Source organism: Artemia franciscana, chromosome 1, assembly GCF_032884065.1.
Source record: "Artemia franciscana chromosome 1, ASM3288406v1, whole genome shotgun sequence".
NCBI lineage: Eukaryota > Metazoa > Arthropoda > Branchiopoda > Anostraca > Artemiidae > Artemia > Artemia franciscana.
This window is the reverse complement of record NC_088863.1, coordinates 9,710,779-9,728,658: the sequence shown is the minus strand read 5'-3', so window position 1 is coordinate 9,728,658 and position 17,880 is coordinate 9,710,779. Positions and strand designations below refer to the sequence as shown.

Genomic DNA, 17,880 nt, shown 5'->3' with positions numbered 1-17,880 from the left:
TTGCTGGCTCTCAGTCGCTCTTGACTCCTCTCTGAAGAAATTCAGCTTGGAAAATGTTGTTTTTAACATTATCATCTCATGTTAGTCCCGATCTAGGTATTACCCAAAATATTTATGTTTAGTGGAATGACGTGCTCTGTGGTGAGATTGGACTCTCCACCCAAAAAAAGAGAGGATTAAATGAAAATGCTTAGTTTCTTGTTATGTAAACCTGAATAGTTCCCCCTCTCCTCCCATATCAAAACCTCAAAAATAACCCGGTTTAACAGGTGCCTCCTTTTTACCGGGTCTATTCTCGGGATTCGATAACGCCCATTCCGATTATACCTAAAAGAGGTTTGTTTGATTTAAGGGTTACTTGTCTGTTAGTCAGTACACACCTGGATCAGTAGGTACGGGTTTGAAACAACTGAGACGGGAGATAGGATATATATAATTTGTGGTGTATATTTGCACATTAGGAACTGGGGGGCTGAGGGTTCAGAATAGCGGGGTTTGCACACAAAATTTAACCTTGCCAAAATACCAACTAAACATTTATTAAAATATTGTATTCAGTGAAAACCTAAAATGTAGATTTTCACTGAGTTGAAGCTAATTGTCTCTGTAGATAAACAATAATCAGTAAACCGGTTAATGTCTGATTTTATTGATCCGAATTCTCGAGTATGTACTATCCAACAGATAGGTACCGATTTAAATTTCACCCCTCCCCCTATCCTCGAAATAATAAAGATTAAATAGTTTTCTCTTATGACCACGTCGTAAATTCTCGAGTGTTCCTATAAGTACCCAAAAAAGATCCATAGGGAAAAACAGACAAAATTGCTGGCAGTTTTAACTCCCATGTGAAAATTTTCACCAGCTGAAATGGTCATTCTGGCTAGTATGCAAAAGGTAAACAGTAATTTAGATACGTGTTTAAACGGGCATTACGCTATGTCAGCTTTTGTTTTGCAACAACTGATACAATCTCTATAGATTTTTTACTCGGACATACAAAGTAAGGATGCGCTCTAGACTGGTTTCCAGTGAGCATTGATAGCCTGTATAGCCTGTATCTTTTCCGCATAATGTCTCGTACTTTTTACTAAAGGTCGAGAACACAAAATCTAGTTTCAAGTGCGGTGTATTTAAATAAGTTTGTTTGTTCATTCTGAAGAATTTATGACATCTTCATTTGATTCCAATTTTAGAATTATGTGTTGTTAATTAGTGGCATATAGAGAATATTATTGTAGATGGTGTGACAATACAAATGATGTGTTAGAGAAGACTCAGGGGGCAGAATGGAAGAGGGGCCACTACATCAGTTACCAAGGTGAGTTCATTTTGACGTTATTGTTTTTTAATTAAGAAATAGAAATATGAGTTTAAATGACTTCTGTAAATTAATGATGTAATTCGGTAATCCGATAAAAAAAAGACTGTACTTATCGGTTAAATAATAAACACTCGAAAAGTTAAGTTTGGTTAATACTAATGAAATAGAACAAAATATTATGAAAAATATGGTTTAGTAACAAAATTACGAAAACTACCACAAAGAATTATGGAAGGGGGACCGCCTAGAGCGTAGTACATTAAATGCATAACCTAACCTAACCGATGTACCTTTTTGCCCCTCAACCCCCAAAAAACCTATTCAGAAATATTGTTCACAGAATGATAAACCCCTGTTTGATTAGCGAGCCAAAGGAATTGTCTTGTTAAAGAAGCCGGCCGCCTGACTAATTTTTGTCTTATGAATGTGTCATAAATTATCTAGTGTTTAGTTATATAACCGATAAGCACCAAAAAGCCCTATAACAGATCATTCTAGTCACTATTCAATGTCCTTTCCAAATATAATTCTTACTTTGGTCACAGTTGAGTCAATCACTGTCGTCACAGATGAGTCCCTGCCCCACCCCTTAGTGAAGAAGGACATAACCATGGTCTATATACTTTATTATTTTAGGTTATCATTTTTTGTGTTTATGTCTCATCAATGATTGGTTTATATCCTTAATAAATCCAATTAAAAAAAAAAAAAAAAAAAAAAAAAAAAAAAAAAAAAAAAAAAAAAAAAAAAAAAAAACACCCCGAAAAATTAGCAAGTTTAGCTGTATAGACTTGCGACGGCAGTAATCATTACATTTTAAAACAGCATCAGTTAGGGACGAATACTACTACTACTAATACTAAAAACTCATTGCAGCACCAAGCCGCCTGAGGCTAACACAGCTACACACGCTCCTCCCTAATGTCAATCAGCCCAAAGCCTCCCTTTTACACCCTCCCAAAAAGTTCTCATTTCGGTTAAATCTTTCCTAACAACATCCTCTCACCCCATTTGGGGACTATTGACATTTTCTTCTGTCGAGTTTAAGCATTAGAACATAAAATATACCCCTTCTGCTAACACAGAAAGTGCTTGAGCTGGAATGAAACTTCCAGGAATGTATTTGCTGTCGCAAATTGGGTATAAGAAGTGGTTAATTTACCAGTTTCGCTCCTTCTCTCTTAAAAGTGATAAGATAACCTATAATTCTTACCATTTATTTTACAATATTATCGCAAGTCGCAATTTGAGATGATGTGTTGGTTCCCCTCCTGCACTGGTATCCGGGACCATTGCTTTTCCTGAGGCCAAAACGATTTCAATAATCTAAGAATATGTAAATGGCAACTTGGAATGTTACGAGGTTAAAGAAATAGCTATCATATCGACATTTTGACTGACGATTTCAGACGCTTCGAACTGGACATAGTAAGAGTTTCAGAAACTCGTATCCCAGGGGTAGGAAGCATGAAATTATGTGATATAGAATTCATCTACTCACGCAGTGAGGATAGTGTATATAGACAGGGAGTGGGGCTCATGAGGAATAAGAAAGCTGCCTAGTCTCACTTAAAAAAAATGTCCGATTATGTTGATAGAAAAGCTTTAGTGATGGTCTTGTCCTTGTATGGTATACCAGACAAATATGTACGATAAAAACGCTGCTGCAGTTTATGTAGAAAATGAGGTTAGCAGCTGGTTTCATATTAAATCAGGAATTAAGCAGGGTTACCTTTTATCCCCCTTTATATGAGTCCTTTTGATGGACTTACTTAAAGGAAACCGGAAAGGCAATGGAAGAACACGGATTCGAATAAAGAAGAAAACACTTTCCTGAACTTAGATCATGCTGATGATTTAAGCATCCTAGGTAAAAGTTTTTGCAAAATGAACGAAATTTTGGAGGTTTTGCGAGTTCAGGGTTTTAGAAGAGGTTTCAAAATTAAAATTAAGAAGACTAAGTCACTAAGGCTAGGAATAAGTGAAGATGAAAAGGTGACGTTGGATAACAAAAAGATTGATCAAAGCGAAAAGATCGCACTTACCTTGGTAGTGTCATTAGTGACGACAGTGGGAGCATTGAAGATGTTAAAAGTAGAATAACCTAGGCTCAGGCTGTTTCTTTCACAGCTGAAAAAATATTAAGAAGAAGAAGATAAGTCTGCCAACCAAGATCAAAATATTGGAATCTACAATGATAACAGTGGTCAAATATAGCTCTGGAGCATGGGTGCTCCGAAAAATGGACGAAAATTTGCTTGATTTTTTTCCAGAGAATTTGCCTACTGATTGTTTTAGGTTCCTGGCTGTCAGACCATATTTCAAACTGTAAGTTTTTCGAAAAGTGCGGTTCAATCCCGCTTTCTAGGGCTATAGTCAGATAAAGCTTAAGGCTAGGGCGCGTTTTGTGGATGAAGGATGACAGATTGCCAAAGCTTGTCCTTTGCAGTCAACCATCTAGGGCTAAATGTAGAGCAGGTCGTCCGGAGTTGGAGTGGGAGGATGCAGTAAGGATGAGTTTAAGGGAAAGGGGAACTTCCTGGGAGGGTGTAAAGAGGGACGCTTTAAATAGATTAGGATGGAGGAGGAGCGTGCGCAGCTGCGTTGACCTTAGAGGGCTTGGTGCTGCGGTGAGCTGTTAGTAATAGTAGTATATTGTACAAAGTTCAATATAGTGGCTTTGAAAAGAAATTTGTATCCTCGTCTAAATTTAGGAATCAGGTTCTTTCAGTTACCCATTTCCATCCCATTCTTCCTTCATGATACGGATTTTTCATGCAATTGGGAAATGTTTCTGCCAGTAGTATAGAACTATAATAAATAGGCATACAGCACAACTGAAGGTAAAGAATTGTAATTGAAAACATAATGCAGCTAGGACGAAAAGGAATACATCACTTGATGCATTTCTTATTTGGTCTTTTTTATGCTCTTTCATATTTCAGTAATCACTTTTGATTGAAATTACATGTTGAATCCTTAAAGGGGCCCCAAAAGGTAAAACAGTCCTGATTAACAGTTTAAAAACTGTCGAGTGATAGAAATTACCATTTGCAGCTGATTCAGGAATAGTAATGCCCATATTCCTTAGTCTTATTAGTGACATTTTATTTTGAAAAAAAATTGCAAGAAATTTTAAAAAGAGCCTGAAACCCCTCTAAAATGATGTCACAGCTAACTGCCCATGTATTTCAGGGTTGTCTGGCTTTCTAGAAATTCCTGAAAGTTTATTTTCATACTTACATTTTCCTTATAAGACTAAAGGAGAAAATAACTACCATTCCTGATGATTTTGCTAATGGAACTTATTGCATACTGATTTTAATGCTGATTTTCTTTTTACTATGTTTCGCGCTGACTTTTGCCCTTGGAACTTGTTGTATGCTGTTTTTTATAACTTGTTGCACGTTGATTTTAGTTCGTGAAACTTGTTGCATATTTGTTTTTCTCCTCATGAAACTGATTTTGTTCATGGATCTTTTAGCGGCCTCATTTTTTGTTCATGGTACTTCTTTCGTGCTGATATTTTGTTCGTGAAACTTGTTCCATGTTGATTTTTCTCTTGGTGAAACTTGTACATTGATTTTTTCGTGAAACTGATTTTGCTCATAGAACTTGTTGCGTGTTGATTTTTGTTCGTGGAACTTATTGCGCACTAACTTTTTTGTTCGTGAAACTTGTGGCATATTGATTTTTCTCTTTGTGAAACTTGTACATTGATTTTCCCCTGTAAAACTGATTTTCTTCATGAAACTCATTGCGTGCTGATTTCTGTTCGTGAAACTTTTTGTGTGTTGGTTTTTGTTCATGAAATTTATTGCATATTGATTTTTCTCGTCGTGAAACTTGTACATTGATTTACTCCTCCTGAAACTGTTTTTATTCATGGCACTCGATTTTATGTTGATTTTTGTTCATGGAAATTGTTGCTTGTCGATTTTTTTCGTGAAACTTGTTGCGTGCTGATTTTTCTCTTCATGAAACTTGTACATTAATTTTTCTCCTCGTGAAACTGATTTTGTCCATGGAACTCTTTTCGTGTTGATTGTTGTTCGTGGAACTTGTTGCTTGCTGATTTTTGTTAATGAAAGTTGTTGCATGTTGATTTTTTTCTTCGTGAAAAAACTCGTACATTGATTTTTCTCATCATGAAACCGGTTTTGTTCATATAAGTTGTTGTCTGCCGATTTTTCTTCTGTGAATTTACTGCGCGCTGATTTTTTTGTTCGTGAAACTTATTTCACGCTGATTATTTACTTTGTGAAACTTGTAGATTGATTTTTCTCCTCGTGAAAATGATTTTCTTCATGGAAATCTTGGCTTGCTGATAACTTCTTATTCGTAGAACTTGCCGCGTCCTGATTTCTGTTCATGAAACTTGTTGCCTGTTGATTTGTCTCTTCATGAAATTCGTTGGTTGATTTTATCCTCGTGAAACTGATTTTGTTGATGGAACCCATTGCGTGCTGATTTTTTGTTTGTGGAAATTGCTGCGTTCGGATTTCTGTTCTTGAAACATGTTGCATGTTGATTTTTCTCTTCGTGAAACTTGTTCATTGATGTGTCTCCTCATGAAGCTGATTTTCATCATGGGACCTGATGTGTGCTGTTTGTTGTTCACGGAACAAGTTGTCTGCTTATTCTTGTCCGTGAAATTTGTTACATGTTGATTTTTCTCTTTGCGAAATTTATACATTGATTTTTTTCTCCTCCTGAAACTGATCTTGTTTCTGGAACCTGTTGCATGCTGATTTTTGTTTTTGGAACTTTTTGTATGGTAATTTTTGTTCTTGAAACTTGTTGCATGTTGACTTTTCTCTTTGTTAAATCTATGCATTGATTTTCCTCCTCATGAAACTGATTTTGCTTACGGAACTTGTTGTAGGCTGCTTTTGTTAATGGAACTTGTTGCGTGCTGATTTTTGTTCGGAAACTTGTTACAGGTTGATTTTTTCTCGTTGTGAAACTTGTACATTGGTTTTTCTTCTCATGAAACTGATTATGCTCATGGAACTTGGTCCGTGTTGATTTTGTTCATGGAACTCCTTGCGAGCTGATTTTTGTTTTTGAAACCTGTTTGTTTGTAGGTTTTTCTCCTTGTGAAACTCGCACATTTATCTTCTCCTCGTGAAACCGATTTTGTTTGTGGGACTTGTTGCTTGCTGATTTTGTGTTCGTGGAACTGGCTGTCTGCTGATTTTGTTTCTTGAAACTTGATGAATATCGATTTTTCTCTTTTCGTGGAAGTTGTAAACTGAATTTTTCCCCTCGTGAATCTAGTTTTGTTTAAGAAATCAGCACTTATCAAGTTCTAGGAGCAAAATCAGTTTCGTGATGAGAAAAATCAATGTAAACACCAAAAACAAGAAGATCAATAGGGAATTTCTCAAGACAATGGGAAACAAATTAGAATGGAAATTTCGGCCCCTTTGTCCAAGGGCTATCCTCAGCAATACAAAAACATAAAAAGACAACTTACAACAGGATAAAATCAATAAAACTAAAATCTAAAAAAATTCAAAACAGTCCCAGCATCCTTATCTCAGTGAAGTTCAACCAGGACTGATAAATAAATTGTGATGAAACGAGGCTATTCGTTAAAATGAAAGAGAATGGTTTAAAAACACGTTTTTAATGCCAACCGTGCTTTTTTGGCTGCTGATCTTATAAGTCTATTTGTGACAGGTTCTGTGTAAATATGTATCGATTTTTTAAGATATTTTGTAAGGTCATTTTTATTTATATTTGTGTATAGAACATTTAGTGAATATTCTCCCAAGTCCCTCTTTAAGGAAATTTTATTATTAATCTTTCTATATTTATATTTTCCCTGATTTCATTGGTTAGTTTTCCGTTAATATCATTGAACTGAAGTCTGATTTCAATTACTTCTCAAACTACTTTCTTTATGCCTAGGTCTTTGCTAATAAAGGCGGATTCTCGAAAAGTATTTTGTTGCTAGGATTTAATAGTTGAACAGACTACCTTACTGGGCTACTGCAACAAACAGGGTCCCTGAATCAACATCGAGGTCACAAACTCTTTTGTCAATTTAAACTCTCAAAAAGAATTACGCTGTTATCCCTCAGGTAAATTAATCTACATTCATTTAAGGATCAACGATCGTTTATTAATGTATTTATAAAGTGAGGGTTTATTCTCCTCTCATCGTCGCCCCAACCAAACATTATATTATTTGATCTAGTTACTTGCCGTTAAACAGATAAATCAAATGTATAGATCTATAGGGTCTTACCGCCCTCTAAGTATATTTAAGCTTCTTCAATTAAAGATTTACTTCAATTTATTCAAAGAGACAGACCATCTCTCGTTAAGCCATTCATTCCAGCCTCAAATCAAAATGCTAATGATTATACTACCTTCTCATTGTCATTATACCACGTCAGTACACGCATGTTGATTTTCCTCTTCGTGAAACTTGCACATTCATTTTTCTCCTCGTGAAACTGATTTCATTCATGGAAATTGTTGCATGCTTTTTTTGACACATTATCCAACCTAACTTAACCTAACCTACTATGTGTATTTTAGGTGTAGGTTCTTCCACACTTGGTACATTCCCCCACATCTAACCTAGCACAAGTGAACAAAATTAGCACATGAACAAAATTAGTTTCACGAGGATAAACACTCAATTTACAAGCTTCGTCATGAGAAAAATCAACATGCAACAAGGTTCACGAACAAAAGATCAGCACGAATCAAATTCCACGAACAAAAATCGGCATGCAGTAATTTCTATGAACAAAATCAGTTTCACGAAGAGAATAGTCAATGTGCATGTTTCTAGAAGAGAAAAATAGACATGCAACAAGCTTCACGACCAATATCAGCACGAAACAAGTTCCATGACCAAATCAGTCTCACATGGAGAAAAATCAATGTTGGGGTTTTCATGAAGAGAAAAAATAACAAGCAACAAGTTTGACGAACAAAAATTAGAACGCATTAGGTTCCACAAACAAAACAGCACCCAACGAGCTCCAGGAGCAACATTAGTTTTACGAGAGAAAAAAAAATCAATGTACTAGTTCCACGAATAGAAAAATAAAGAAGCAACAAGTTTCACGAACAAAAATTAGCTCGAAGCAAGTTCCAAGAATAAAAAAAGCACGTAATAAATTTCATGAACAAAGTCATTTTCACGAGTAGAAAAATCAATGTACAAGTTTCACGAAGAGAAACATCAACATGCAATGAGAGGAGAAAAAATCAATGTACAAGTATCAAGAAGAGAAAAATCAACATGAAACAAGTTTAACGCAACAACTTCCATGGGTAAAAATCAGCATGCGACACTTCCATGAACAAAATCAGTTTCGCGATGAGAAAAATCAATATACAAGCTTCACGAGAAAATAATGAACATGAAGCAAGTGTTGCGAACAAAAATCAGCACGCAATAAGTTCCACGAACAAAAATCAACACGTGACAAATTCCATGAACAGAATAAGTTTCACGAAGAGAAAAATCAATTTGCTAATTTCACGAAGAAACATATCAACATGCGACAAGCTTCACGAATAAAAATCAGCACGCAACAAGTTCCACAAAAACAATATCACTACAAGAAAAATCAACGTACAAGTTTTAGGAAGAGAAAATCAACATGCAACATATTTCGCAAATAAGAATAAGCATGCAACAAGTTCACGAACAAAAATCAGCACGCAACAAGTTCCACGAACAAAATCAGTTTTACGAGGGGACAATATCAATGAACAAATTTCACGAAGAGATATAATAACATGCAACAAGTTTCATTACAAAAATCAAGTTCCACGAACAAAAATCGGCACTCAACAAGTTTCATGAACAAAATCATTTTCACGAGGAGAAAAATCAATGAACAAGTTTTGCGAAGAGATATGTCCAGATGCAACAAGTTTCACGTACAAAAATCAACACGCAGCAAGTTCCATAAACAAAATATTGGCAATTTTACAAACGAAAATCAGCACGCAAGAAGTTCTACGAACTACCTTAACACGCCAAAAGTTCGATGAGCAAAATCAGTTTTACGAGGAGAAAAATCAAAGTGCAAATTTCACGAAAAGAAAGTCAATATGCAATAAGTTTCACGAACAAAAATCACCACCAAGCAAGTTCCACGAACAAAAATCAGCACCTGACAAGTTCCATGAACAAAATCAATTTTACGACGAGAAAAAATAATCTACAAGTTCACGAAGAGAAAATTCAACATGCAGCAACTGTCGTGAACAAAAATCAGCACGCAACAATTTCCACGAACAAAAACCAGCCTGCGACAAGTTTCATGAAAGAAATCAGTTTCACGAGGAGAAAAATCAATGTACAAGTTTCACGAAGAAAAAACTTACATGCAACAAATATTACGAAAAAATCAACACGCAACAAATTTCATGAACAAAATCAACATGCAACAAATTCCAAGAGCAAAATCAGTTTCACAAGTAGAAAATCAATGTGCAAAATTCACGAAGAGAAAATTAATATGCAACAAGTTTGACGAACTAAAATCAGCACACGGTAAGTTCCACAAGCAAAAATCAGCACGTAACAAGTTCCATGAACAAAATCAGTTTTATGATGAGGCAAATCAGTATACTAGTTCACGGAGAGAAAAATCAACCTGCATTACGTTTCGCGAACAAAAATAAGTGCGCAACGATTTCCACGAACAAAAACTAGCGCTTGACAAGTTCCAAAAACAAAATCAGTTTCATAAGGAGAAAAACCTGTGTACATGTTTGACCAAGAGAAAATCAATATACAACTAGTTTCACGAATAAAAATCAGCATGACATAAGTTCCACGAACAACAATCGGCCCGCAACAAGTTCCATGAACAAAATCAGTCTCATAAGGAAAAGATGAATGTACATGTTTCACGAAGAGAAACATCAACATGTAACAAGTTTGTCGAACAAAAATCAGCACATAATAAGTTCCACTAACAAAAGCAGCACACAACAAGTTCCATAAACACAATCAGTTTCACGAGGAGCAAAATCAATGTAAAATTTAAAGAAAAAATCAACCTGCAACAAGTTTGACGAACAAAAATTTTCACGAAACAAGTTCCATAAATAAAATAAAAACACGCAAGAAGTTCCTTGAACAAAAATTTTTTTACGAGAAACATAGATGGTCAAGTTTCACAAAGATGAAAATCAACATGTAACCAGTTTCTAGGACAAAAATCAACATGCACCAAGTTTTATGAACACAATCAGTTTTACGAGGAGAAAAATCTATGTAAAATTTTCACGAAGAAAAAATCAACGTGCAACAAGTTTGACGAACAAAAATCTACACGGGACAAGTTCCATGAATAAAATCAACAGGTAAGAAGTTCCATGAACAAACATTTTGTGAGGAGAATTATTGATCTACAAGTTTCACGAACATGAAAATCAACATGTAGCCAGTTTCTCGAACAAAAATTAACATGCAACAAAATCTATTAACAAGAACAGTTTTATGAGCAGAAAAACAATTTACAAGTCTCGCGAGGAATAAATCAACATTCAACAAGTTTCACGAACAAAAATCAGCACACAGCAAGTTCCACTAACAAAATCAGTACGCAATAAGTTTCACAAACAAAATCAGTTTCACGAAGAGAAAAATCTTGTACAAGTTTTACGAAGATAAAAAAACAACATGTAACAAGTTTCGCAAACAAAAATCAGCACGCAACAAGTTCAAATAAAAGCAATGGTCATTCTGTAGGTTATAAATTTATTTTTTAGGGGAAAATGTTGGAAAACCCTTGGTGTGATAATTTGCGCCAGAAGGGTGTCATCGGGGGCGCTTTTGCTTTGGGCCACGCCGGCCTCCATTGCTAAGTCATCAGAAGAAACGCCGATGGGGATTTTTCATTCAGTTCAAATGATTGATTTATTGTAAACGAATATTTGCACGAAAATGCCCGGAAAATATCATATATTTGATACTGCTTGCTAGAGGGTGCTATATGTCAGCCATTGAGTGTCACAGGCTTGGAATTGTCATGTGATATCGCTATCTAGCAATGAAAAAGGCAAGTTTCCGTTGTTCTACTAAAAACAATAGTCATTCTTAAGGCTATAAATTTATTTTTGAGGGGTAAATGTTGAAATAACCCTTTTGAGGGATAATGTGTGCAATTCGGGTGTCATTGGGGGGCTGGCACATTGTGTTACGCTGGCCTAAATTGCTAGGTGTCATAAAAATTGTTAATTGGGATTTCTTCATTAAGTATAAATTGTCGATTCTAGTGTAAACGAGTATTTCAGAAGTTTAAATCAATGTACAAGTTTCACAAAGAGAAAAATAAACATGCAACAAGTACGACGAACCAAAATCAGCACGCAAAAGTTCCATGAACAAAATCAGTTTCACCAGGAGAAAAATCAATGTAGAAGTTTCAAAAAGAAAGAAATCAACATGAAACAAGTTTCACAAACTAAAGTCTGCACGCACAATTTCCATGGACATATTCAACACGTTCCATGAACAAAATCAGTTTCACAATGTTGAAAATCAATGCAAAAGTTCAGGAAGAGAAAAACCAACATGCAGCAAGTGTCCCGAACAAAAATCAGCACGCAACAATTTCCATGAACAAAAACCAGCACGCAAGAAGTTCTATCAACAAAATCAGTTTCACAAGGAGGAAAATCAGTGTACAAGTTCCACCAAGAAAAAATCAACATACAATAAGTATTACGAGCAAAAATCAGCATGCAGCAAGTTCCATGGACAAAATCAACACGCAACAAGTTCCATGAAAAATCAGTTTCACGATGAGAAAAATCCATGCGCAAGTTTCACGTACTAAAATCAACTCATAGTAAGTTCCACGAACAAAAATCAGTATGTAACAAGTTCAAGGAACAAAATCCGTTTCACGATGCTGAAAATAAATTTGCAAATTCACGAAGAGAAAAATCAACATGCAGTAACTGTCGCGAACAATAATAAGCACGCAACAAGTTCTAAGAACAAAAACTAGATCACGACAGTTTCCATGAACAAAATCAGTTCCACAAAAAGAAAATTAGTGAACAAGTTTCACGAAGAGAAAAATGAATTTGCAACTAGTTTTACGAACAAAGGTCTACTCGCAACAATTTCCACTAATAACAACATGCACGCAGCAAGTTCCATGTAAAAAAATAAGTTTCGTGAGGAAAAAATAAAAGTACAACCTTTACGAAGAGAAAAATCAACATGCAATAAGTTTCGCTAACAAAAATCAGTACATAACAAGTTTCACGAACAATAATCAGCACCTAATAAGTTCCAGGAGCAAAATCAGCTTTACAAGGATGAAAATCAATGGACAAGTTTCACGACGGGAAAAATGAACATGCAACAAGTTTTACGAACCAAAGAATGCCTACGCAATTAGTTGCACAGCAAAAATCAGTGCGAAACAAGTTTCACGAACCTTTTCAGTTTCAAGAAAGAAAGAAAATCCATTTACAAGTTTCACGAATATATTCAGTTTCAAGAGAGAAAGAAAATCAATTTATAAGTTCCAGGAAAAAGAAGTCAACATGCAACAAGTTTCAAAAACAAAAATCAGCACGTAACAAGTTTCAGGAACAAAATCAACACGCAAGAAGCTCGATGAACAAAATTTACTGTATGAGGAGGAACATCAATATACAAGTCTCACTAAGATAAAAATCAACTTGCAACCAGTTTTACGAACAAAAATCAGCATGTAAGAAGTTCCATTAGCAAAATCAGTTTCACGAGGAGGAAACTCAATATACAAAATTCAGGAAGAAAAAATCAACATTCATCAAGTTTCACGAACAAAAATCAGCACGGAACAATTTCCACGGAACATGTTCCATGAGCAAAGTCAGGACGCGATATGTTTTACGAACAAAATCAGTTTCACGAAGAGAAAAATCAATGTACAAATTTCACGAAGATAAAAAACAGTATGCGACAATATTCACAAACAAAAATCAGCACGTAACAATTTCAAATAAAAGCAATTGTCACTTTTTAGTTTATAAATTTATTCTTTGAGGGAAAAATGTTGAAAAGCCCTTAGTTGTGATAACTTGCGCTAGAAAGGTGTCACCAGGGGGCAGCTACACTGTTGGAACGCCGGCCTGGAGTCAATTGCTTTGAGTCGCCAGAAGAAACGCCAACGGGGATTTTTTCATTAAGTTCAAATGATCGATTCTGGTTTAAACGAATATTTTTGCACGAAAATGCCCAAAAAATGCCATATGTGTGAAAATGCTTGCTAGAGGGTGCCGTGTATCAGCCATTGAGTGTCACTGGCTTGGAATTGTCATACATTTTGCTGTATAGCATTGAAATAGCAATTTTTAGTTGTTCTAATAAAATTCATTGTCATTCTTTACTTTATAAATATATTTTTAGGGGGAAAATGTTGAAAAAACCTTTTGTGTGATAATGTTTGCTGTAAGGGTGTCATTGAGGGGGGGGGGGGGTCTGGTACATTATGCTATTCTGGCCTCAATTGCTAGGAGTCATCAGAAGAAACGTTAACGAGGATTTTTCTTTTAGTATAACTGATCAGTTTCAGTTTAAACGAATATTTTTGCAGGGAAATACCCGAAAAATCCCATATGTCTGATAATGCCTGCAAGCCATTGAGTGTCACAGGCTTGGACTTTTGGTGAAAAATCACAGTCTAGCAATGAAATAACAAGTTTCCGCTTTCCTAATAAAATCAATGGTTATTTTTTAGTTTAATAAATCTATTTTGAAGGAAAAATGGTTGAAAACCCCTTAGTTGTGATAATATGCGGTAGAAGGGTGTCTTCGGGGAGCCTGTGCCACGCTGAGCTCAATTACTAGAAGTCATCAGAAGAAACGTTAATGGGGATATTTTTATTAAGTTTAAATGATGGATGTATTGTCAGCGAAAATTTTGCAGGAAACTGACCGAAAAAAGCCATGTGTTTGAAGAAGTCTATAAAAAGACTATAAAGACTATAAAAAAGACTATCTGATAACACTCTGTAAAGCATTACTCGACATGCAGGTGCATACAGAATTTAATCAATTTCTAGTAATCAATTTTTCCCTCTGAAAGTCAATTATTGCAGTTATATGTGAACACGCAATCAATACCTTAATCATTCTAGTATGCGCGAACAGGGGTTTTCCTTGGGTACAATTGATTATCATGCAAAATTTATTAGTCGAATCAAAATGTCAGAAATACCCTCATAGTCCACATGTCCAAGGCACAGTTCTATTGAGGGGGAATCCCTTTCGAATCTGAATGTGGACAAAACACCTTTGGAATATAAAGGTTCCCTGAGAAAAACGTCTTGAAAGAAAAAAAACGCCTTGAAAGGAAACAAAATCCCGAAGGAAAAAACATTTTGAAAAAAAGATGTCCCAGAGGAAATCAAATCTTTTCAGGTATTATGTAATATCCCACGTGTGCATCGTCATCACCTAACACCCTACGTCTGCACTCCCATTACATAACACCCTACATGTACACTTCCATTAAGTACATTTCATATGTGTGACGCCATTACATCCACGTGCGCCCCGTCATTGTGTAACATCCAACGTGTGCGTTGTCATTACATGTACATCGTCATTACGTAACACCCACGTGGGCACCGTCATCACGTAACACCAACATGTATGCTCTCTTCAGTTACTAGTGGGTATTTCCAAACGGTTCCCTGAAGTCTAGCATGTCGTGCGAGATTGCGTCATTTCCAATCAATGTACTAATTCACTTAAGACTACAGCCCATTACGTAACAACCAAACCTTATTAGGTTAACAACCAAAATAAAGAAACCCTCTATGATGTAAAATGCACGCGTGTCTCTTAGAAAACATTCCCTATGACGTAACATGCACCTGCTGGCTGTCATGGAATGGTGGAATAGGGATGCGGTTGAAACTAGGGCTGTCATGGAATGGAGGGATAGACCTGTCATTGGACCTGAAGGGTGGTCACTACTACTTACTATACGTAAACAATGAATACATTTAAAACTTGGAGACTTTTCTCCTGGGTCTGTGGGGGGGTCAACTTATACCCAGAGGCAGGTGTTGGACCTTTCAACTATGATGAACAAAATGGCTATCTCGAAATTTGATCTGACGATTTTGAGAAAAAGGTGTGGGGGAGGGGGCCTTGTTGGTCTCCAATTTCTTCAGTCACTTAAAAAGAGCGCTAAACTTTTATTTTCCCTTCGATTGGACTCTTTCCAATATTCTATAACCATTGGGTGAAAACCATTACCCCAGGAAAAAACACGAATCCAGGATATTTTTTCTGGCAAAAATACGCTGAATCTGATGGTATGATTTTCATTAAGATCACTTGACTTTTAGGGGGCGTTCCTACCTTTTTTTAAAAATCAGTAAAAAAAATTCAGGCTCGTAACCTTTGATGGGTAAGACTAAACTTAATGAATTTAAATATTTGAAATCAGCATAAAGGGGCAATTATTCTGATATATCTATTGGTATGAAAGCTCCTTTTTCATTCCAATTCGTTTGTAACCAACAACTGTTTGAAAACTTGGCGCCTCACATTTCACAAGTGATTTTTCGTTGTTATAAGTATATTTAATGTGATTTTAAGAGTTGGAAAAAAGTTTGAAGAATTACCGTTAATTTTTTTTATGGGGGTAACACTTTTGGTGGGGACATTGGAGCCCTAGAACAGGACTTGGGGACCTGTAGGGTGACATGGAACCCTGGAGGGGAACTCGGGGCCTTGGCTGGGGGCTCGGGGTCCAGGTGAAGGACATAGGGTCCTGGATGGGAATATGGGGACCCAAAATCATGCGCTAGTCCGGTAATTGAAATAATAATACCTGGCCGATTGTAGTGATAATCAATTATTAGTAATCAATAATTGGCTCGATACCATTATAGTACAAAAAGATCCCTACCAATTGTATATTATGATCCATAGCAAAACTTCGTTTACTAGACATCATGTCACTTCATACTCACTTCAATTATTGAACAATATACTTGTTAAACCAACCTCAGATAATAATGTTTCCAGAAATTTTCTTATCAACCGGAAATGATTACATAATTCTAAATGCTTGAAAGAGATCTAATGTCTCCAATAGCACATTGGGACAGGGTTCTCGTTTTATCCAAAGAACCTATACGAGGGGTTAGCAACTCCATCAGCACATCGGGGTAGGGTTCTTTTTAAACTGCATTGAGGGATTCTAATTTTACAGCCTTTATTCCAGGGACTGTGGGGGCAATATTATCCTCAGGGGCATAGTTGTTGGACATCTAAAGGAAAAAAGACACGTGGTAGAGGGGGGCCTCCAATGTTTTAGTCTCTTTGAAAGGGCACTAGAATTTTTGGGTTTCTTTCGAGTTAGCTATCTTTTGATATTCTTGGACCTTTGGTTCGACACGATCCTCCCTAGGAAAAATAACAAACAAACGAACGAATAAACGCGCATTCGATACTTTCTTGTGCCAAAAAAACTTAGTTCCACATTTTTATAGTTAAGAGCTTTAAACACCTACATCAGAATTTCCTCGTATGCTGAATGCAATTGCGTGATTGTCATAAAGATCGCTTAACTATTTTGGGTTATGAATGAATGAACAATTCATTTGATATATCTATTATTATCAGAACTCCGTTTTCGAGACTTTGGCTACTGCTAATTCGAGTCGCTCCTTACTTACGATTCGTTACCACGATCTGTTTGATGAGAAATTGAAGGGTACATAATAAAAAAACAGCTTCAGTGGAAGTTGTTGCTCATAGTTCCTCGGCCTGGTCTTCGTCATTGTCGTCTTCCTCAGGTTCGTCCTGGGGAGCAGGAATATCGACTTCTCATCTGATATCCGCGAAGTAATCATCAAGTTTAAAAAAGTACGAATTCGTTGCGTGTGTCTAATCTTCAGGTTCTCCAGGTATCATGAAACCAACTGATTTGATACTGAGAATAATTAGGGAAGGAAAAGAGCGAGTGAGTCCTTTGTTTCTTGGTTTTCTGAGTGAAGCTAAACAATCCATAAACCGAGCCAGAAGTAGGGGGTTGTTTGAAGAAGTTAAAATCACGACCTTTCATGAGAATGTATGTTGATTTCCCGAAGAGTCTTCCGCATTATTCAGACCATAAACCGCTAGTTTATTATTCCCAAAGTTTTCGTCTCTACGTTAGTCACGTGTTCCACATTACATGTGTTTATATTTTTTTTGTAGGAACCAAATATGTTTCCGCATATCTCCGGTTTTCCGATTTATATAAGTTTCACATTAGACTGGTTTCACTATTTAAGACAATAATAAATTCAGCTATGTAATCTTAATCTAATGAAATTATATAAACTTAGTATATATGCAGATAACATGGTAAGTTATCAAGAAAATTGGTTAATTTACCACGGAAAGAGATTGTAACATAACATATCTAGAAACCTGTCAACTAAATCAAACAGTTCGTGGTAACGAACTGTAGTAAGCAGCGACCAGGCTCAATAGTAACCGAAACTTTAAAAAATGGATAGTTAAATCAAAAGAATGGCATTTTAATACTGATTTTAAA

General features: G+C 36.0%; 1 protein-coding gene across 3 annotated transcripts in view; it reads left to right on the top strand.

Moving 5' to 3' along the window:
- Positions 1 to 17,880, top strand: part of LOC136025188 (basic helix-loop-helix ARNT-like protein 1) — a 353,837-nt gene that overhangs the window by 23,225 nt on the left and 312,732 nt on the right. Inside the window, exon 2 of one of the 3 annotated variants that reach the window (XM_065700994.1) lies at positions 1,242 to 1,321. The exons of 1 other annotated variant lie outside the window; for it this stretch is intronic. In XM_065700994.1, the coding sequence (XP_065557066.1) occupies positions 1,290 to 1,321 (32 nt within the window). In that variant the 5' untranslated portion in view covers positions 1,242 to 1,289. Of the gene's footprint in view, positions 1 to 1,035; positions 1,322 to 17,880 lie in introns of those variants that run through there. One more of the 3 variants, XM_065701002.1, reaches the window with a different exon arrangement.